Source organism: Scyliorhinus canicula, chromosome 8 (assembly GCF_902713615.1).
Source record: "Scyliorhinus canicula chromosome 8, sScyCan1.1, whole genome shotgun sequence".
NCBI classification, from domain to species: Eukaryota; Metazoa; Chordata; class Chondrichthyes; order Carcharhiniformes; family Scyliorhinidae; genus Scyliorhinus; species Scyliorhinus canicula.
In genome coordinates this window covers 152,732,008-152,754,360 of record NC_052153.1, presented here as the reverse complement: position 1 = coordinate 152,754,360, position 22,353 = coordinate 152,732,008, and the positions used below count along the sequence as shown (strand labels likewise).

Below are 22,353 nucleotides of genomic sequence, written 5' to 3'. Positions count from 1 at the left end.
GAGTATGTAGCCAGTGCTGTGTGAGTATGTAGCCAGTGCTGTGTGAGTATGCAGTCTGTGCTGTGTGAGTATGCAGTCTGTGCTGTGTGAGTATGCAGTCTGTGCTGTGTGAGTATGCAGTCTGTGCTGTGTGAGTATGCAGTCTGTGCTGTGTGACTATGTAGCCTGTGCTGTGAGTATGTAGCCAGTGCTGTGTGAGTATGTAGCCAGTGCTGTGTGAGTATGCAGTCTGTGCTGTGCGAATGTACAGTCTGTGCTGTGTGAGTGTGCAGTCTGTGCTGTGTGAGTATGTAGCCAGTGCTGTGTGAGTGTTCAGTCTGTGCTGTGTGAGTGTGCAGTCTGTGCTGTGTGAGTGTGCAGTCTGTGCTGTGTGAGTGTGCAGTCTGTGCTGTGTGAGTGTGCAGTCTGTGCTGTGTGAGTGTGCAGTCTGTGCTGTGTGAGTGTTCAGTCTGTGCTGTGTGAGTGTTCAGTCTGTGCTGTGTGAGTATGCAGTCTGCTGTGTGAGTGTTCAGTCAGTGCTGTGTGAGTATGTAGCCAGTGCTGTGTGAGTGTGCAGTCTGTGCTGTGTGAGTGTGCAGTCTGTGCTGTGTGAGTGTGCAGTCTGTGCTGTGTGAGTGTGCAGTCTGTGCTGTGTGAGTGTGCAGTCTGTGCTGTGTGAGTGTGCAGTCTGTGCTGTGTGAGTGTTCAGTCTGTGCTGTGTGAGTGTTCAGTCTGTGCTGTGTGAGTGTTCAGTCTGTGCTGTGTGAGTATGTAGCCAGTGCTGTGTGAGTATGCAGTCTACTGTGTGAGTATGTAGCCAGTGCTGTGTGAGTATGCAGTCTGTGCTGTGTGAGTATGCAGTCTGTGCTGTGTGAGTGTGCAGTCTGTGCTGTGTGAGTATGCAGCCTGTGCTGTGTGAGTGTGCAGTCTGTGCTGTGTGAGTATGCAGTCTGTGCTGTGTGAGTGTTCAGTCTGTGCTGTGTGAGTATGTAGCCAGTGCTGTGTGAGTATGTAGCCTGTGCTGTGTGAGTATGTAGCCTGTGCTGTGTGAGTATGCAGTCTGTGCTGTGTGAGTGTTCAGTCTGTGCTGTGTGAGTATGTAGCCTGTGCTGTGTGAGTATGTAGCCAGTGCTGTGTGAGTATGTAGCCAGTGCTGTGTGAGTGTGCAGTCTGTGCTGTGTGAGTGTGCAGTCTGTGCTGTGTGAGTGTGCAGTCTGTGCTGTGTGAGTGTGCAGTCTGTGCTGTGTGAGTGTGCAGTCTGTGCTGTGTGAGTGTGCAGTCTGTGCTGTGTGAGTGTTCAGTCTGTGCTGTGTGAGTATGTAGCCAGTGCTGTGTGAGTATGCAGTCTGCTGTGTGAGTATGTAGCCAGTGCTGTGTGAGTGTGCAGTCTGTGCTGTGTGAGTATGCAGCCTGTGCTGTGTCAGTGTGCAGTCTGTGCTGTGTGAGTATGCAGTCTGTGCTGTGTGAGTGTTCAGTCTGTGCTGTGTGAGTATGTAGCCAGTGCTGTGTGAGTGTGCAGTCTGTGCTGTGTGAGTGTGCAGTCTGTGCTGTGTGAGTGTGCAGTCTGTGCTGTGTGAGTGTGCAGTCTGTGCTGTGTGAGTGTGCAGTCTGTGCTGTGTGAGTATGCAGTCTGTGCTGTGTGAGTATGCAGTCTGTGCTGTGTGAGTGTGCAGTCTGTGCTGTGTGAGTGTGCAGTCTGTGCTGTGTGAGTGTGCAGTCTGTGCTGTGTGAGTGTGCAGTCTGTGCTGTGTGAGTGTGCAGTCTGTGCTGTGTGAGTATGCAGTCTGTGCTGTGTGAGTGTGCAGTCTGTGCTGTGTGAGTGTGCAGTCTGTGCTGTGTGAGTATGCAGTCTGTGCTGTGTGAGTGTGCAGTCTGTGCTGTGTGAGTGTGCAGTCTGTGCTGTGTGAGTATGCAGTCTGTGCTGTGTGATTTTGCACTCTGTGCTGTGTGAGTATGCAGTCTGTGCTGTGTGAGTGTTCAGTCTGTGCTGTGTGAGTGTTCAGTCTGTGCTGTGTGAGTATGCAGCCTGTGCTGTGTCAGTGTGCAGTCTGTGCTGTGTGAGTGAGCAGTCTGTGCTGTGTGATTTTGCAGTCTGTGCTGTGTGACTGTGTAGCCTGTGCTGTGAGTATGCAGCCTGTGCTGTGTCAGTATGCAGTCTGTGCTGTGTCAGTATGCAGTCTGTGTTGTGAGGATGCAGTCTGTGCTGTGTCAGTATGCAGTCTGTGCTATGTGATTTTGCAGTCTGTGCTGTGTAAGTATGCAGCCTGTGCTGTGAGTGTGCAGTCTGCGCTGTGTGAGTGTGCAGTCTGCGCTGTGTGAGTGTGCAGTCTGCGCTGTGTGAGTGTGCAGTCTGCGCTGTGTGAGTGTGCAGTCTGCGCTGTGTGAGTGTGCAGTCTGCGCTGTGTGAGTGTGCAGTCTGCGCTGTGTGAGTGTGCAGTCTGCGCTGTGTGAGTGTGCAGTCTGCGCTGTGTGAGTGTGCAGTCTGCGCTGTGTGAGTGTGCAGTCTGCGCTGTGTGAGTGTGCAGTCTGCGCTGTGTGTGTGCAGTCTGCGCTGTGTGAGTGTGCAGTCTGCGCTGTGTGAGTGTGCAGTCTGCGCTGTGTGAGTGTGCAGTCTGCGCTGTGTGAGTGTTCAGTTTGTGCTGTGTGAGTATGTAGCCTGTGCTGTGTGAGTATGCAGTCTGTGCTGTGTGAGTATGCAGTCTGTGCTGTGTGAATGTACAGTCTGTGCTATGTGAGTATGCAGTCTGTGCTGTGTGAGTATGCAGTCTGTGCTGTGTGAGAATGCAGTCTGTGCTGTGTGAGTATGCAGTCTGTGCTGTGTGAGTATGCAGTCTGTGCTGTGTGAGTATGCAGTCTGTGCTGTGTGAGTATGCAGTATGTGCTGTGTGATTTTGCAGTCTGTGCTGTGTGATTTTGCAGTCTGTGCTGTGTGATTTTGCAGTCTGTGCTGTGTGAGTATGCAGTCTGTGCTGTGTGAGTATGCAGTCTGTGCTGTGTGATTTTGCAGTCTGTGCTGTGTGAGTATGCAGTCTGTGCTGTGTGAGTATGTAGCCAGTGCTGTGTGAGTATGCAGTCTGTGCTGTGTAATTTTGCAGTCTGTGCTGTGTGAGTATGTGCTGTGTGAGTATGTAGCCTGTGCTGTGTAAGTATGTAGCCTGTGCTGTGTGGGTATGCAGTCTGTGCTGTGTTTGAATGCAGTCTGTGCTGTGTGAGTATGCAGTCTGTGCTGTGTAAGTATGCAAACAAGATGCCTCTGGTTAGATGTGATTCCATGATTTGATAGCACTTGCTGAACAATCCGAGTGCACTAATGGGTACACTAACAACCAATTTAAGTGAATCAATCAAGCCTGTAACGTGGATCATTTACGCTTGCTGGAAGTGACACAAATTCAAAGGTAGAGGCCTGTTTTCTATAAATAAAAGGAATATATTCAATCCTTGCACCTTTTGTGAATTACCCAGGAGCTTGGAGTCTGTAATTCCCTGTTGGGGATGCTGCAGCCAATCAGAGATGACTCTAAATAATTTTAAACACCGTGATAAAATCATACCATAACCTTCTTAACCCATGTTGTGTGGTGGTGCATAAGCCTGGATTATGCATCCTCATCAAATAATACTTTAAGCCCTAATGTCATTCCGTACTCTGTCCCGTTCCAAGGCTCGCAAATTAATTTAATCCCCTTTGGGAAATGGAAGAAGTAAACCGGAAATATTACTTTCACTTAAACTGCTAAAGTTTAAGAGTGGCACGATAGCACAGTGGCTAGCACTGTTGCTTCACAGCGCCAGGGTCCCAGGTTCGATTCCCGCTTGGGTCACTGTCAGTGCGGAGTCTGCACATTCTCCCCGTGTCTGCGTGGGTTTCCTCCTGGTGCTCCGGTTTCCTCCCACAAGTCCCGAAAGACGTGTTGTTAGATGAATTGGACATTCTGAATTCTCCCTCTGTGTACCCAAACAGGCGCTGGACTGTGGCGACTAGGGGCTTTTCACAGTGACTTCATTGCAGTGTTAATGTAAGCCTACTTGTGACAATAAAGATTTTTATTATTATTATTAAAGCACAATTTAGGAATGTGGTGTGAGGTAGTAAAATGAAGTTTTTGATGGGTATCAGGAAATTCTCCTTTACTCAAAGAAGTGATCCATAAATTTCTAGATAGAGAAGTGTAGACAAAAATCCCTGGGATTATTTCTCAAACAGCCTGTAATAACCGTGGGTGTTTTTAACCTGCAGAAAAAGCTGGAATAATCTGATTGACTGCAGTAGCCTGGTTAGGAGTTCACCGAATGCTTTCGAGTTTCTGAGAGCAGCACGCTCTAGAACCAACCAGAGAGCAGGTTATAGCTGACTTGATATTGTGTAATTTGGCAGGAATATCAATGGCCTTACAGTAAAGGCACCGCTAGGTAGCAGCGACCACAATATGACTGAATTTTTCATCAAGTTTGAAAGGAACAACAGTGGGCCTAAGACTTAAACTTAAATAAGGGCAATGATGTGGCATGAAAGCCAAGCTAGCTGAAGTGAACTGGGTTATGGGATATTTCAGAAAACTCAGGATAAGTAAATTCCTACTACAAAGAAAAATTCTAAGCCAAGGACCCACTTCTGTGGTTAACAAAGTATAGGAAAGCATGAAATTTAAGGAAAAAAGCATAGAACTCCACAAATATCAGTGACAGATCCGACGTTTGATCTGAGCACTATGCTAGGTATGAGTCCAACCAGCAGAGATTTCTCTTCCTGATTGCCAGTGTGACTCTAGTTTTGCTCAGGTGCCTTGTTGCCACTCTCGGTCAAGTGTAGTCCAGGTCAGTCAATCTCACCTCACCTCTGGAGTTCAGCTATTCTGTCCATGTTTGAACCATGAGGCACAAACAGTTATTAAGCAGGTACAGCAATTAATCAGAAAACCTAATGGAATGGTATCCTTTATAATGAGAGGAATTGAACATAAAAGTAAGGATGTTTTGCCTCAGCTGTACAGGGTATTGGTGAGACCACATCTTGAATCTGTCTGCTGTTGTGGTCTCCTTACTTCAAGAAGGATGTAAATGAGTTGGGGGCCGGAGGAGGTTTACGAGATTGATACCTGGAGCGAGCAGGTTGGCTTATGAGGAAAGATTGGACATTCTGAATTTGTTACTGCTGGAGTTTCATAAAGAGAGGGGCGACTTGATTAGAGTATATAGAATATCCCGAATGCTCTTGTCAAGGTGAATGTGGAAAGGATTTTTCCTCTTGTGGGTGAGTTCAGAACCAGAGGACATTGTGTTAAAATGAGGCGTTGCCCAATTAAAACAGAGACACGGGGAATTTTTATCTCTAAACAGTGTTTTGACTTTGGATCACTGCCTCAGAAGGCGGTGGAGGTGGGAGTCATACAAAAGGCAAACAGATTAGCCATGATCTAATGAAATGGCAGGGCTTGAGGGGTCGAATGGCCTATTTCTGGACCTAATTCGCACGGATGCAACAGTGTGTGGAAAAAAGTACAATCTTTCTGGAAGGGTGTGATGTGTTAGGCAGGTTGGTTCGATGTGGACTGCACTTGATGCAGTGAGACTAGAAACTGACCTTTAACACTGGAGAAGATCCAACACGATTTTATTCAACGATATAACTAATACAGTAGTCCCCCTTTATAACGCGGGTGTTGGGGTCCAAGACAGCCACCCGCGTTGCAACCGAGCCGCGGATATCCACGATGGGGGTTTTAAATTTATTTAAAATCTATGCTAGCGCTTCCCATTGAGAGTCTACGGGGGGCGGGGGGAAGAGGTCAGACCCCCGTAGACTCACAATGGGAAGAGCTAGCATAGATTTTTAAATAAATTTAAAACCCCCATCGTGGATCTAATTAAAACAGTGTCAATTTCAGCGGCAGGCTCACTTTGATCCGGAGAGGGAAGCTGCTCTCTCACTGAAACAATCAGCCGGCCGCTGAAATTGACACTGCCCGCTGCTCTCTCCCTCCAATCCAACTTTTAAGTTTTAATGTTTCTGATTGGAGGGAGAAAGCAGCCGGCAGTGTCAATTTCAGCGGCCGGCTGATTGTTTCAGTGAGAGAGCAGCTTCCCTCTCCAGATCAAAGTGAGCCGGCCGCTGAAATTGACACTGCCGGCTGATTGGAGGGAGAGAGCCGAGAACACAGGAGGAGGTCATACGGGCCTCTGCAAGACCAGCATGGTCTCACATCGCCCCTCCCCTCTGTAGTTGGGGTTCAGGCTGTGGCTGCTGGGGTACAGGCCGTGGCTCCTGGGGTACAGGCTGTGGCTGCTGGGGTTCAGGCTGTGGCTGCTGGGCTTCAGGCTGTGGCTGCTGGGGTACAGGCTGTGGCTGCTGGGCTTCAGGCTGTGGCTGCTGGGGTACAGGCTGTGGCTGCTGGGGTACAGGCCGTGGCTGCTGGGGTACTGTGGCTGCTGGGGTTCAGGCCGTGGCTGCTGGGCTTCAGGCTGTGGCTGCTGGGGTACTGATTGGAGGGAGAGAGCAGCGGGCAGTGTCAATTTCAGCGGCCGGCTGATTGTTTCAGTGAGAGAGCAGCTTCCCTCTCCGGATCAAAGTGAGCCGGCCGCTGAAATTGACACTGCCGGCTGCTCTCTCCCTCCAATCCGAAACATTAAAACTTAAAAATTGGATTGGAGGGAGAGAGCAGCGGGCAGTGTCAATTTCAGCGGCCGGCTCACTTTGATCCGGAGAGGGAAGCTGCTCTCTCACTGAAACAATCAGCCGGCCGCTGAAATTGACACAACTGACAGTTGGGGTCCATAAGCCCCCCCGCGGTATATCGCGAACCGCGGTATTGCGGAGCGCGGTATAACGGGGGACTACTGTATACATGCTCAGCTGTGGTTCGATACTATTCTGAACTGACTGGAGACCTAGTACTAGCCTGACCAGATTTACTAGCATGGATTGGCTTGGGCAGCACGGTAGCACAAGTGATTAGCACTGTGGCTTCACAGTGCAGGGTCCCAGGTTCGATTCCCTGCTGGGTTACTGTCTGTGTGGAGTCTGCACGTTCTCCCTGTGTGTGCGTGGGTTTCCTCCGGGTGCTCCGGTTTCCTTCCACAGTCTAAAGATGTGCAGATTAGGTGGATTGGCCATGATAAATTGTCCTTAGTGATCAAAAAAGGTTGGGAGCTGTTATTGGGTTACTGGGATAGAGTGGGTGAAGGTTGAAGTGGGTCGGTGCAGACTCGATGGGCTGAATGGCCTCCTTCTGCACTGTATGTTCTGTGTTCTTTCAGCTACCGCATGGTGTTTGCACTGGCTACCTCGTGGACTCTGACTGTCTCAGTGGCTGGGTCTAGAGAGAGCGGGAAACCTAGTGCCCTCTGGCTTTATAGTGGTAGTGTCATGTCTGGTGATTGGCTGCACTGTGCTGTGTGCTTACTGGTCATCCTGTGTGTCAATCACTGCCTGTCTGCACTTCATTATATACATGAGTGGATATTATGACATCTCCACCCTTTTTTTTTGTTAGATAAATAAATACTAAGGTGTGCGTGCGTATATACATATATGTACCTGACTACATACAAGGGGTGTCGAAATGAACGTATATACATAGGAAGGTGGCGATAGTGCAGACACATGGCAAATGAAACAATATTTACAGAGGTCAAATTGATGAAGTCACAAAATATACAAAAGTTCAGTCTATAGATTTAGTCTTTGTGGTGGGCGACGAATTCTTGTTGACCGCCGCAGGGGTGGATCAGGAGCCGCCTGCACTTGGATAGGCAAGATCGCTGCCATCGCAGTGGTCACGGGGTCCGGCAGGATTGCTGGTAGATCGGTGGCCTCATGGTAGGGTACGTCCGGAGGAAGCATCGTGGGCGGCGGGCACTTTGGTCAGGTAGCGGGCGTGGAACTCTTCGCAGTGCCCGTCTGTTGTGCCGCAGCAGGGCACCAACAGCCATGTGGACAAGGAACGATCTTGGGGCCACTTGTTTAATCACAACAGCTGTGGCTGACCAGCCGCCCTCAGGCAACTGGACACGAACATGATCAGTTGCGACCAGCTCGGGTAGATCCGTGGCATGAGCATCATATGTGGCTTTCTGTTGGGCCCGTGACTGCTGGATTTTCTGTACGACCGTGAGGTGGTCAAGGTCTGGACCATGGATGGCTGGAACTGTGGTCCTCCGAGTGCGATTCATGAGCACCTGCGCTGGAGACAACCCAGTGGACAGTGGGGTTGCCCTGTATGCCAGCAGTACCAGGTTGAAGTCGGAGCCTGAGGCTGCAGCTTTACACAGCAAATGCTTTACAACATGGACCCCTTTCTCGGCCTTCCCGTTTGATTGCGGGTAGTGGGGACTGGAGGTTACGTGATGGAAGCTCTAGGACCGTGCAAAATCAGACTATTCCTGGCTGTATAAGCAAGGACTGTTGTCAGTCATTACCGTGAGCGGTATCCCATGCCTGGCGAACGTTTCTCTGCAGGCTTTGATCACCGCCTTCGACATGAGGTCGGACAGTTTCACCACTTCTGGGTAACTGGAGAAGTAGTCGACCAGGAGTATGTAGTCACGCCCCTTGGCGTGGAAAAGGTTGACACCGACTTTGGACCACGGAGAGGTCCGATCTCGTGCTGCTGCAACGTTTCTTTGGGTTGAGCTGGCTGAAACTTCTGACAGGTAGGGCAGTTGAGGACTGTGTTGGCAATGTCCTGGCTGATGCCCGGCCAATAGCCTGCCTCCCAAGCTCTGCATCGGCATTTTTCGACTCCAAAGTGACTCTCATGGAGTTGGCCAAGCACCATAGCTCGCATGCTCTGAGGAATTACGATCCTGTCGAGTTTCAGAAGGATGCCTTTCACCACCGTCAGGTCGTCTTTTATGTTGTGGAACTGGGGACATTGTCCCTTCTGCCAGCCATTGGTATGGTGCTGCATCACACGCTGCAGCAGAGGATCCTTGGCCATTTCCTCACAAATTTGGACCACCCGCTCGTCAGAGGCCGGAAGGTTGGTGGCACACAATTGCACTTGCGCTTCTATGTGGCAGATGAAGTCAGTTTGTTCACACGGTGTGGTAATGGACCTGGATAGGGCATCTGCAACGATGAGCTCTTTGCCTGGCATGTAGACAAGTTCGAAGTCGTAGCGGTGTAGTTTAAGAAGAATTCGCTGTAACCGAGGCGTCATGTCATTTAAATCCTTCTGGATAATGTGGACTAGAGGCCTGTGGTCCGTTTCTACCGTGAATTTTGGCAGGCTGTAAACATAGTCGTGAAACTTGACTATCCCTGTCAGGAAGCCCAGACATTCCTTCTCAATCTGAGCGTACCGTTGCTCAGTGGGCGTCACGACCCTGGAGGCATACACCACTGGAGCCCAGGACGAGGAGTCATCCCGCTGAAGGAGCACCGCCCCAATGCTGTCCTGGCTTGCATCAGTTGATATCTTGGTTTTCTTGGTTGGGTCGAAGAACGCTAGAACTGGGGCTGTGGTGAGCTTTGCTTCCAGCTCACGCCATTCCTCTTTATGCATGGGCAGCCACTGGAATTCCGTCGACTTCTTGCCGAGATGGCGGAGGGCCGTGGTGTGGGATGCCATATTGGGAATGAATTCCCCGAGGAAGTTGACCATCCCGAGAAAGTGGAGGACCGCCTTCTTGTCCTCCGGGGTCTTCATGGCGTTGATCGCCGAGACCTTGTCGGCATCTGGCCGCACGCCTTGCTGCGAGATGTGGTCACCGAGGAATTTGATATCCGATTGACAAATGAGCACTTGGCCCTATTGAACTGGAGACCACGTTCATGGATTCTCTGGAATACCTTCTTGAGGCGAGCTACGTGTTCCTGGGGCGTTGTGGACCACATAATGACATCGTCAACGTACACTCGCACCCCCTCGATGCCCTCCATCATCTGCTCCATGATGCAGTGAAATACCTCTGAGGCAGAGATGATGCCAAAAGGCATCCAGTTGTAGCAGTAGCGACCGAACGGGGTGTTGAACGTGCACAGCTTGCGACTGGATGCATCCAGCTGTATTTGCCAAAAACCCTTGGAGGCGTCCAGCTTTGTAAAGAATTTGGCATGAGTCATCTCACCGGTCAACTCTTCATGTTTTGGTATTGGGTAATGCTCCCGCCTGATGTTGCGGTTTAGATCCTTGGGGTCAATGCAGATTTGAAGCTCCCCTGGCAGCTTCTTGATGCAGACCATGGAGCTGATCCAGTCTGTGGGCTCTGTGACCTTCGATATGATGCCCTGGTCTTGGAGGTCCAGTAATTGCTTCTTCAGACGATCCTTGAGGGGTGCCAGCACCCCGGCATGGTGCATGAATTACAGGGGTGGCGTTTGGCTTGAGCAGGATTTTATATCGGTATGGGAGCGTGCCCATTCCATCGAATAAGCTGTGGTACTGCGTGATGATTTCATCTATGTCAGCTTGCAAGTTTCCATCAGGCGAGGCCGTCGCCGGTGACGACGACACGGTGTCGACTCGCTGAACCAGGTTCAGGAGCCTGCAGGCTCGAGCACCGAGCAGGGATGCTCTGTCGGGCCCGACGATTTCAAACCGCAGCGTCGCCTTGATCGCCTTATTGGATACCCCTAGTTGACACGAGCCACTGAAAGCTATGGCATTGCCATTATAGTCAAGGAGGTGGCAGGCCGGTGGAAGAATGCTTGTTCTGACGGGGATGGTGTCGAGATCGGATTTCGAGATGAGGTTCGCCGATGCGCCGGTATCCAGTTTGAACCGGATGCGAGCCTTGTTAACTGTGAGGACCGCACTCCACTCATTTTCAGGATCCACACTGAGGATCGAGAGGTGCTTCGCCGTCGTGATGAAGGGCAGCACATGCGTCGTTATGATGCCCACCCGGTATGGGGACTTGAGGCACTCAGCATCAGGGTCTGTTGGGCTGTCGGGATCGGAATCTGGCATGCCTTGGTGTATTGAGCGGACACTTCTGCGCCGCAGCTGGGTTTGCTGGCTGCGGAGCGGTGGAGCAGATCTGCAAAGGGCTGCGTGGCCAAGCTTGCCACACTGTAGACACCGGCGTCCTTTTGCTGGACATTGCCGCTTTAAGTGGGCGGAGCCACAATTCGGACACGTCATGACGCCGACGTCGGCACGTTCCGTGCGCCATCGCGCATGCACAGTGCGGTCGATCGACATACGCACCTGCGCAGTCAGATTGTCGGTCTCGTCGCCAACTCGGTCGTAGTGCCCATGTGCAGGGGCCCGGGAAAAGTGTGCAAAATAGCCACTCTCCTCGATGCTCAGGCCCTGCATCTGTGCGATGGCTGCACCCGTTCCGCCTCGTGGGAGGCCAGCTTTGCAGTCTCTGCCGCCCTGATGTGGGAGTAACGATTGTTAGAATGTTCATGGACAACGCACGTCTCGATAGCGACAGGGAGGGTCAACTGTTTGACTTTCAGGAGCTGCTGGCAAAGGGAGTCGGAGTGGACCCCGAAAACGATCTGATCCCGGATCATGGAATCAGCTGTCGAGTCATAGTTACATGACTGCGCGAGGATGCGGAGATGGGTCAAGAAGGACTGAAAAGGTTCATCGTTACCCTGAAGCCTCTGCTGGAAAATGTACGGTTCAAAGCTCTCATTCACCTCAATGTCGCAGTGGCTGTCGAACATCAGCAGGACTGTTTTGAATTTCATTTTGTCTTCGCCTTCAGCGAACAAAAGGGAGTTGTAGATGTGGATGGAGTGGTTCCCCCACTGTGGAGAGAAATAGCGTGATCTTCCTGGCATCCGATGCGGCTTCGAGGTCGGAGGCCTCTATGTACAAGAGAAACATTTACTTGAAGATCTTCCAATTGGCACCGAGATTGCTGGAGATGCGGAGCTGCGGAGGAGGGAGGATATTTTCCATGTCACCGGATGGCTGCTTGCTGGTCAATGCTGATTCACTCGAGGTAGGTCGTCAATTTTCAGTAACACTCTGGTACCATGATGTGTTAGGCAGGTTGGTTCGATGTGGACTGCACTTGATGCAGTGAGACTAGAAACAGACCTTTAACACTGGAGAAGATCCAACACGATTTTATTCAACGAGATAACTAATATACATGCTCAGCTGTGGGCCGTCACTATACTGAACTGACTGGAGACCTAGTACTAGCCTGACCAGACTTACTAGCTACCGCATGGTGTTTGCACTGGCTAGCTCGTGGACTCTGACTGTCTCAGTGGCTGGGTCCAGAGAGAGCGGGAAACCTAGTGCCATCTGGCTTTATAGTGGTAGTGTCCTATCTGGTGATTGGCTGCACTGTGCTGTGTGCTTACTGGTCATCCTGTGTGTCAATCACTGCCTGTCTGCACTTCATTATATACATGAGTGGATATTATGACTCATGCATATAATATCCAGGCGGGCCACATGACCTTTCTCAAATGTCTTTATCCTCTGATCTGGGCTTCAGAAGATGCACTGCTGCAGTTACATTATACATTTCTTAGAATTTTACAAAATGTTTGGTTAAGTTGTTTTACAGGCAGTATGGTAGCACAAGTGATTAGCACTGTGACTTCACAGCGCCAGGATCCCAGGTTCGATTCCCTGCTGGGCCACTGTCTGTGCGGAGTCTGCACATCCTCCCCGTGTGTACGTGGGTTTCCTCCGGATGCTCCGGTTTCCTACCACAGTCTAAAGATGTGTAGATTAGGTGGATTGGCCATGATAAATTGCCCTTAGTGACCAAAAAAGGTTGGGAGCGGTTATTGGGTTACGGGGATAGGGGGGAAGTGAGGGCTTAAGTGGGTCGGTGCAGACTCGATGGGCCAAATGGCCTCCTTCTGCACTGTGTTCTATGTTTTAAGAGATGGGGATTAGAAATTCTTGGTAGTGGAGATGGCTTGTATTATTAATTTGTTCTCTTGCTGAAAACAAAGTGGCCGCAACTGCCCATGCAATTGGCAGCCTGCCTGAGGCACGATATGTTTTCAATGCCCCCCCCTTGCTCAGTTCAGTGAACAGATGAGGGATGGGTTATAGCGTAATTTTAAGCAATTATTGCCTGGACTTAAAGGACGTGTCGGTTAATGGAGATTGAGCTATTAATATATTTATACAAGAAATCAAAATTGTTGATGGAAACGCTAATTTTACAAAACAGTTTAGCAATATATAATTGTAAAGCAAAAAGAAAACCCTTACTTTTAGTTAGTATGACATGACGCTTGCCTAGAGCACGCATGCTGGCACAGACCAGTTGAACCAATGGCTAGATTCTATGTAATATAGTATTGCCTGGTTCAATTTGATTTCTTGTCAAAGCACTGTGCTACTGCTGAGTCTTGCAAAATTAATAATGCAACTTTAAAAAAATCTACTGCAAAATGTAACTTAATAAATTGAAGCAGTGTGTAAAAAATCAGCTTATTCAAAAACATTCTTCCTAGTCATCTCTTGCCATCTTGTGGCAGACAAAAGAATTGCAGATTTAAATGATCTCAGAATCTACGTTCAGTTTATAAATCAATTAAAAGGAATTCATCTTCATGTTGGTAAATGAGAGCTATATTATGGCTTAGGCACCTAGCCATACCTCTGCAATATCTCTCTGCGACTATGCATTGCCTCTTTGTCAATGTCCAGACCAGGATAGACCACAACTCAGCTGCCTGTATACTACCTGCACCAAGACCTGCTAGCCAATCATCCCTCTGTTTGAATACTTACAACTGGCTCCAAGCCCAAAATTGCTTTGATTTTAAGATTCTCATCCTTGTCTTCAGATCCCTCCATTGCAAGATGAAATATGAGTGTAAGCTAGCTAGTAATATGAAAGAAGATAGCAAGGCAGCACGGTGCTGCGGTCCCAGATTCGATCCCGCCTCTGGTCACTGTCCGTGTGGAGTTTGCACATTCTCCCCGTGTTTGCATGGGTTTCGCTCCCCATAATCCAAAAGATGTGCAGGCTAGGTGGATTGGGCGGCACGGTAGCACAGTGGTTAGCACTGTTGCTTCACAGCTCCAGGGTCCCAGTTTCGATTCCTGGCTTGGGTCACTGTCTGCGCGGAGTCTGCACATTCTCCCCGTAATTGCGTGGGTTTCCTCTGGGTGCTCCGGTTTCTTCCCACAAGTCCCTAAAGACGTGCTGTTAGGTAATTTGGACATTCTGAATTCTCCCTCCGTGTACCCGAACAGTCGTCGGAGTGTGGCGACTAAGGGATTTTCACAGTATTTTCATTGCAGTATTAATGTAAGCCTACTTGTGCCAATAAAGATTATTAAAATAATTTTTTAAAGAAAGAGTTTTTTCAATATATAAAAGGTAAGAGAGAAGCAAGAATGGACATTGGACCACTGGAAAATGAGGCTGGAGAAGTAATAATAGGAAACAAAGAAATGGCAGAGGAACTGAATGGTTACTTTGCATCAGTCTTCATGGTGGAAGACACCAATGGGATAGCAGATCTTCAGACGAATCTGGGGGCAGAGGTGAGTGTAGTGCCTATCACTAAGAAGGTTCTGGGAAACTGAAAGGTCTGAAGTTGGATAAATCATCTGGACCGTATGGACTACACCCCAGGGTTCTAAAAAAGGTAGTAGAGGCGATTGTGGAGGCATTGGTGATGATTTTTCAGGAATCACTGGAGGTAGGGAGGGTCTCAGAGGGCTGGAAAATGGCTAATATGACACCGCTGTTTAAGAAGGGAGGGAGGCAGAAGACGGGAAATTATAGGCTGGTCAATCTGATTTCGGCCAATAGTAAGATTTTAAAGTCCATTATTAAAGATGAGATTGCGGAGTACTTTGCAGTGCATGATAAATAGGATTAAGTCAGCACAGCTTTGTCAAAAGGAGTCTAATTTGAAGACGATGGTGAAGGCAGCGTTGCCAATGGCTCCGAGTAGGTATTCAAGGAGCCCGGTGGTGCAGTCCCCAGTGAAGATATGAAATCAGTTGAAAGGGTGAAAGAGATGTCTGTGCTAACGCCTCTGGGCGAGAATCATGAGTTTGAGCTGGGGAGGAGGGGGAGGAGGGGGAAGGGGGAGGAAGGGGGTAGGAGGGGGTAGGGGGGGAGTGGGGGGGGGGGGGGGAATTGATAATATATATAGGTGGAGGAAAGTGGGGCAGGTCAAGGTGAGGGATCTGTATTTGGAGGAAGGGGTCGCCAGTCTGGAGGAGATGAGGGAGAGGGTAGAGCTGCTGAGGGGGAGTGAGTTCAGGTATCTGCAGGTTAGGGACTTTGTGCAAAAGGTCTGGAAGGGGCTCCCTACACCCTGCTGGAGCGACTGCTGCTCCCGGATGTGGAAGGGGAGGGCAGAATTGGGGATATGTACAAGTGGCTGGGGGAGCAGAGAGGCAAGTGGGTGGTGAAGATCAAAGAGAAATGGGAAGCGGAGTTGGGAGGGGAGATCAATTGGGGAGTATGGAGTGAGGCACTGGGCAGGGTAAACGGGACCTCCTCATGTGCAAGGATGGGCCTGATACAGTTTAAGGTGGTGCACAGGGTGCATATGACTCGGGGTAGAATGAGTGGACTCTTTCAGGGGGTAGCAGATGAATGCAAGAGGTGAGGGTGGGAGCCAGCGAATCACACGCACATGTTTTGGGGTTGCAAAGAATTGGGAAGTTTCTGGGCGGGAGTGTTCGCAGTCTTAGCCAGGATAGTGGGGGAGGAGGTGGGCCCGGACCCTTTGGTGGTGATATTTGTGGTTTCAGAGAAGCTGGAGCTCATGGAGAGGAGGAAGGCCGATGTCTTGGCCATCGCCTCTCTGATTGCACAGCGGTGAATTTTGCTGGAGTGGCAGTCGGCATCGCCATCGGGGGTTGCGGCTTGGTTGGGTGACCTGTACGACTTCCTGCGAGTAGAGAAGATAAAGTGTGAGTTACGGGGCTCAGCAGGGGGGTTTGAGGAAAGGTGGGGGATGTTTGTGACCGTGTTTGAGGGGCTGTTTATCGGGGGGGGGGGGGGGGGGTTGAAAAAGAGGAAAAATCTGTACAGACTGTATAGTTGATTGTAGGGAAGCATGTTTCCCGGGATGTTTGTTTGCTGTAACCTGTTTTGATACATGTTTGTAATAAATTACATTTTAAAAAGAGAGTTCTTTGAAGAGGTAACAAGGAAGTTAGACAAAGGAGAAGCAGTGGACATGATTTATTTCGATTTCCAGATGGCCTTTGACAAGGTGCAATACAGGAGGCTGTTAAATAAGAACCCGTGGTGTTAAGGGTAAGATACTGGCATGGAAAGAGGATCAATGACTATTTTGGTGCTTCTTCATGCTTTCGTCCGGATCTGGAAAAGTTTCCATCCCTCTATCATTTTCACCTGGTCTATCTCAGGCTTCCCTTCCCTTCCCTGACCTTACTGGCTCCAATAGACTATCTACTAATATCTATTACAAGCCCACCGACTCCCACAGCTATCTGGACTACAGCTCTTCGCACCCTACAACCTGTAAGGACTCCAGCCCTTTCTCTCAACTCCTTTGCCTCCGTCGCATTTGTTCCGATGATGCCACTTTCCAGGATGGTGCTTCGAAAGTGTGTTCCTTCATCCTCAACCGTGATTTCCCACCTACAGTTGTTGACAGAGCCCTCAACAGCGTGTGGTCCATCTCCATGCCACTACCCTCGCCCCCTCCCAGAACGATAGTGTCCCCCTCGTACTCACACTTCACTCCACCAGCCTCCGAATGCAAAGCATAATCCCACCACACATTTCATAGATAGAATTTACAGTGCAGAAGCAGGCCATTTGGCCCATCGAGTCTGCACCGGGTCTTGGAAAGAGCACCCTACCCAACCGCACACCTCCACCCTATCCCCATAACCCAGACACCCCACCCAACTCTAAGGGCAATTTTGGTCACTAAGGGCAATTTATCATGGCCAATCCACCTAACCTGCACATCTTTGGACTGTGGGAGGAAACCGGAGCAACCGGGGGAAACCCACGCACACACGGGGAGAACGTGCAGACTCCGCACAGACAGTGATCCAAGCCAGGAATCGAATCTGGGACCATGGAGCTGTGAAGCAATTGTGCTAATCCCTATGCTACCGTGCTGCCCACATCTTCCCTTCACTCCCTCTGTCAGCATTCCGCAGCGACAGTTCCCTCTGAGATCATCTAATTCACACCTCCACCATACCCAACACCTCTCCTATCTCCCATGGCACCTTCCCATGCAATTGCATAAGGTGTAACACCTGCCTCTTTACCTCTACCATGCTTAACAACATCCTAGGCCCAAAACACTCATTCCAGGTTAAGCAGCATTTCACTTGCACCTCTTTCAATTTGATCTATTACATTCACTGATCTCCTCTATATTGGAGAGACCAAACATAGACTGGGTAGTCGCTTAGCTCAAGGAAGGCTTCTGAACAAGAGGACGACAAAGTAAGCACTTCCAAGACACCCTGAAGTCTTACCTCAAGAAATGAAACATTGACATCAACGCCTGGGAGACTCTTGGTCAGAAGAGATCTACTTGGAGGAACCTCCTGATCGAAGGGACACAATTCTTTGAGGACACGTAACAGGAGGAGGAGGCCCGGAAAGTGGCCTGAGAAAGGAATACCAGGAATACCAATGGAGTCCAAGGACCAATGCCACCTGTCGGAAACACCTGCCAAGCGTGCAGTCGGAGATGCAGCTCTAGGATCGGGCTCATCAGCCACGCAAAAACCCACCGAATCCATGACCAGTAATACGGAATTTCTTACGTGGACAATCATGCTTGTTCGCAAATGATCGTCGAAGAAGAAGACTTGAAGCAAAGGGCATAGATGAATTTAAGGGGATGCACTTTAAATGTGTGTCCTCTCGTTTTTGATCCATTTACAAGCGGGAACAGTTTCTCCCCATCTGCTCTGTTCAGCCCGCTCATGATTTTGAACATCGCCATCAAATCTTTTCTTAGCCTCCTTCACTCCAAGGAGAACATGGTGGCTTCAGGATAAGAAGCGAGAGAACAACTCTTCTTTGTGGCTGGAGTAGATATGTGTTTTTGTCAAAACTCACTTATTTCACCTCTTTCAGATTGATCCCTTTCATTCATGAAGAGGCTAAATCTTGCTGTGTTCACACTTCCATTTGACACAAATCTCAAGATGTGGAGCCAGACAGTGAGTATTCGTATGGCTTTTTAAAAATAAATTTAGAGTACCAATTCATTTTTTCCAATCAACCCACATCTCTTGGGTTGTGGGGGCGAAACCCACAATCGAACCTGAGACCTCAGTGCCGTGGGGCACCAGTGCTAACCACTGAGCCACCGTGCCATCCCTTGGGTATTCGTATGTCTCACTATTGCAGGAGGGGGTGGAGGGATATCGAAGTCGAGCATGTCCTTTTCTTTTTCTTAAAATTTGTTCTTGGGATGTGGTGTCACTGGCTGGGCCAGCATTTATTGCCCATCCCTAATTGCCTCTGAACTGAGTGGCTTGTTCAGCCATTTCAATAGGGGGCAGTTAAGAATCGACTGTATCGCTGTACGAAACAGAGAAAATAGAAGCAGGAGGACAACATTCGGCCCTTCGAGCCTGCTCCGCCATTCATTATGATCATGGCTGATTATCAGGTTCAATACCCTGATCCTGAATTTCCCCCAATTCCCTTGATCCCTTTAGTCCCAAGAGCTCCCACATTGGGAGCAGTGAATGCAATAGATCAAATTGAAAGAGGTGCAAGTGAAATGCTGCTTCATTCCTTCATGAAATTACACAACATTTTGGCCTCAACTATTTGCTGTGGTAGTTTAATTCCACAGATTCCCCACTCTCTGTGTAAAGAAATTTCTCCTCACCTCAGTCCTGAAATGTTTACCCCTTATCCTCAACTTATGAACCCTCGTTCTTTACTCCCTCACCATCAGGAACATTCTTTTTGAGTCTGTCCTGCCTAATCCTATTAGAATTTTGTAAGTTTCTATGAGATCCCCTCTCACTCTTCTATCTGATTAATATAATCCTAACCAATTTAGTCTCTCCTCAAATGACAGGAATCAGCCTGGTAAACCTTCACAGCACTCTCTCCATAGCAAGAACATCCTTCCTCAGGCGGCACGTTGGTGCAGTAGTCAGCACTGCTGCCTCACGACGCTGAGGACCTGGGTTCGATCCGTGTGGAGTTTGCACGTTCTCCCTGTGTCTGCGAGGGTCTCAATCCCACAACCCTAAGATGTGCGGAGTAGATGGATTGGCTGGGCTAAATTGCCCCTAAATTGGAAAAGTAAAGAATTGGGTACTCTAAATTTATAAAAAAATAAAAATAAAAGAACATTCTTCCTCCGATAAGGATACCAAAACTGCATATCATACTCCAGGTGTTGTCTCACCAATGCCCTGGATCTGGAGTCACATATAGGCCAGACTGGGTAAGGACAGCAGATTCTCTGAAAGTCATTAATGAACAAGGTGGGTTTTTTTGACAACCGTCAATGGTCATCATTAGACATTTAATTCCAGATTTTTATTGAATTCAAATTTCACCATCTGCTATGGTGGGTTTCGAACCCAGGACCCTAGAGCATTACCCTTGGGCTCTGCATTGTTAGTCCAGTGACAATACCACAGTGCCACCGCTTCCCCTCCAGCTCCACATACTGCACTTTCCAGCAGTGGTTACTGAATTATTCATCCTTTCCTTTGTCCTCTAGACTAAGACAAATCACAGCTGTTCCATTGTTGCCGTCTGTCTGCTTCTTTCTTACTTGGTAATCTAATGGTGGCCACTGGATTTTCGATGCTCTAAGGTCGAAAAATGGAGGAAATTGCTGTACAGACCAGTGGAAAAGAGAGGAGAAAGAAACGGGAACACAAATTTGGCATTCTGGATGGCTGAGTACAGATGCATGTTCTCATGCAATTTGACTATTTGAATATCGTGGATCAAGGGGAGAGAAGAGAACATTGATATGCACGTTTGATTTATTATACAACTGGTTTTTTAAAATAACGCTGAGGTGTCAAAACTATGGCCCATAAAACAAGCAACCCATGAGTCCTGGCAATCTGCTTGACAAAGCTGAGGCTGCTTGTTCATACTGATCCTTCTTATTTACTGAATCATTGAATCACAAACTGAGGCCATTTGGCCCATGGGGTCTCTTTAAAGGGCTATCCGATTAGTCCCCCTCCAATGGTTCATCTGTTTGAACTTTAATTCAGGTTGGTGTTTGGGAAATGGCTATTCTTAGCACTGTTCCTACTGATGGATAAATCTTTATTCAGAGTTCCAGGATTGCTTAGTAACCACAGCTTGCAATATGTGAAAAATAATGGGAACATTCATTTCAACTTAATACATGGCCCCCATGCACCACAGTGTGTACCTAAGTGGCTCACAAACACAGAAAACTTGGAAATGTCTGCATGTGTAATCTAATGGTGTCCCTTGGCGATGATTCTACAGAGCCTAATGTGTCGGCCTGTGCGATGATATCTTTGGATTCATTTTACCAAATTTTGCAATCCACAACTGAAAATCCCTAGGAAAACTGAATTTTCATCATGAGACGCTAATGATTTACTAGACATGGCAAACATTCAAATGCAGGCTAACAAATTAGACTGAATTGTACTCAGGAGATGAAAGAAGTGAAAACAGAACTAGTGGAGAAATAATGACTGAAAGCTGGATTCCATTTACAAATCTAACAGATGTCCATTTTTGGCAAGTTGCAGTAACTTACTTTTATCGTTCATGATCTTCGATACCAACCACTTTGAATTTAGAAGATTCCTTCTGATAAAACACAATTCACAATACATTCTTCTGTGCAACAGCACCAAGAGCAATTAGAGATTATGCATCCATAAAGGAACGACAGAGAATAATTTGGCTCGGTTTGTAAGCAAATTAATATTTCAGATCAGGTTACTGTGCTGGGATTTCGAAGCAAGTATCATTTCAAGAGAATTTCAAAGTTCCAACTTCCACCTTTGGTCCAAATCTGATCAATTACAAATGTATGAATATCTCTGTAAACCCTGACAGGATGGGGAGAAAGATGGTGTGAGGGGTGAGAGGTGGTAGCCGGGTGGGGAGGGGGGCTTTAGCTGGTTATGAGTTCCAAATTAGCAATTTGACCATTTGTTCACTGAGAACTGAATGCAATTCTTTCTTAATCAGGATTGATTCACAATCTTGTGGAACTATTTACCTTTTGTGCAGTACTATCTGATCTAGGTCTGTACAGTTCACCCCCAGTCTGCAAAAGCAGAGGGTCACAGCCACACCATGCACCTCCTGTCTGTCTCATCACCGAATCTGTGACCAGTGACTGTGGATCTGGGATCTTAGAGTCAGATGCATCTAATAGGGAGACAGAAGAAAAGTAGATTTTATTGCTCATACCCATCATACATATACTGACACACACCGACCGTCTAAGGCTGGTTTTGTACAATGTGAAAAAGCCACATTAATACTTCATAGTTCCTGATGCACGGGTAATGAAAATAAACCTGCTCAATTCATGCACCCAGTTGGAAGTCTTTTTTTCTGTGATGGTGAACTCTGGGCTGCAATCAGGAATCAGCGGTGGTGACCAGAACTTCTCCAGACCCCTCTATCGAAGGGTAAAAGGACTCAAAAGGTTAAACTCTGTTTCTCTCTCCACAGATACTTCCAGACCTACTGAGCTTATCCAGCATTTTCTGTTTTTATTTTGGATTTCCAGCATCCGCAGTATTGTGCATTATTTTTAGAACAAAATAAACATGTTTTGAAGCTGTTAACCCGTCCTGACCAATACTTGAAAATAAAAGTACACGACTGGGGTGCATGTCCATAGACAGGACAGATGGATAAGGTGGTTAAAAAGGCATATGGGATACTTTCCTTTATTGCCGAGGTGAAGAATATAAGAGAGGGAGGTTATGATTGAGCTGTATAAAACACTTGTTATGCCACAGCTAGAGTACTGTGTGCAGTTATGGTCGCTACTCTAAAAGGAAGGATGTGATTGTACTAGAAGGGGTGCGGAGGGGATTCCCCAGCATGTTGCCTCGACTCGACTGTTTCAGCTATGAAGAGAGGCTTGATTGGCTGGGATTGATTTCCTTAGAGCACAGAAGGCTAAGGGGAGACCAGATTGGGGTGTATAAAATTATGAGGGACATAGATAGGATAGATGGGAAGAAACCTTTCCCCTTAGCGGAGGGGTCAATAACCAGGGGGCATACATTTATGGAAGGGGGCAGGAGGGTTAGTGGGGATTTGAGGAAAGAGGTTTTCATCCAGAGGGTGTTGGGAATCTGGAACTCACTACCTGAAAGGAGGCAGGAACCCTCACAACATTTAAGAAGCATTTAGATAACACTTGAAACGCCATAGCATGCAAAGCTATGGACCAAGTGCTGGAAAATGGGATTAGAGTAGATAGGTGCTTGAAGGCTGGTGCAGACATGATGGGCTGAAGGG

At 48.3% G+C, this 22,353-nt stretch overlaps 1 protein-coding gene across 2 annotated transcripts in view; it reads right to left on the bottom strand.

Moving 5' to 3' along the window:
• Nucleotides 1-22,353, bottom strand: part of arhgef28a (Rho guanine nucleotide exchange factor (GEF) 28a) — a 571,388-nt gene that overhangs the window by 117,142 nt on the left and 431,893 nt on the right. For both annotated transcript variants that reach the window (XM_038805467.1, XM_038805468.1), the window contains one exon: nt 21,092-21,243. In XM_038805467.1, coding sequence (XP_038661395.1) covers nt 21,092-21,243 — 152 coding nt within the window. The remainder of the gene's footprint in view (nt 1-21,091; nt 21,244-22,353) is intronic.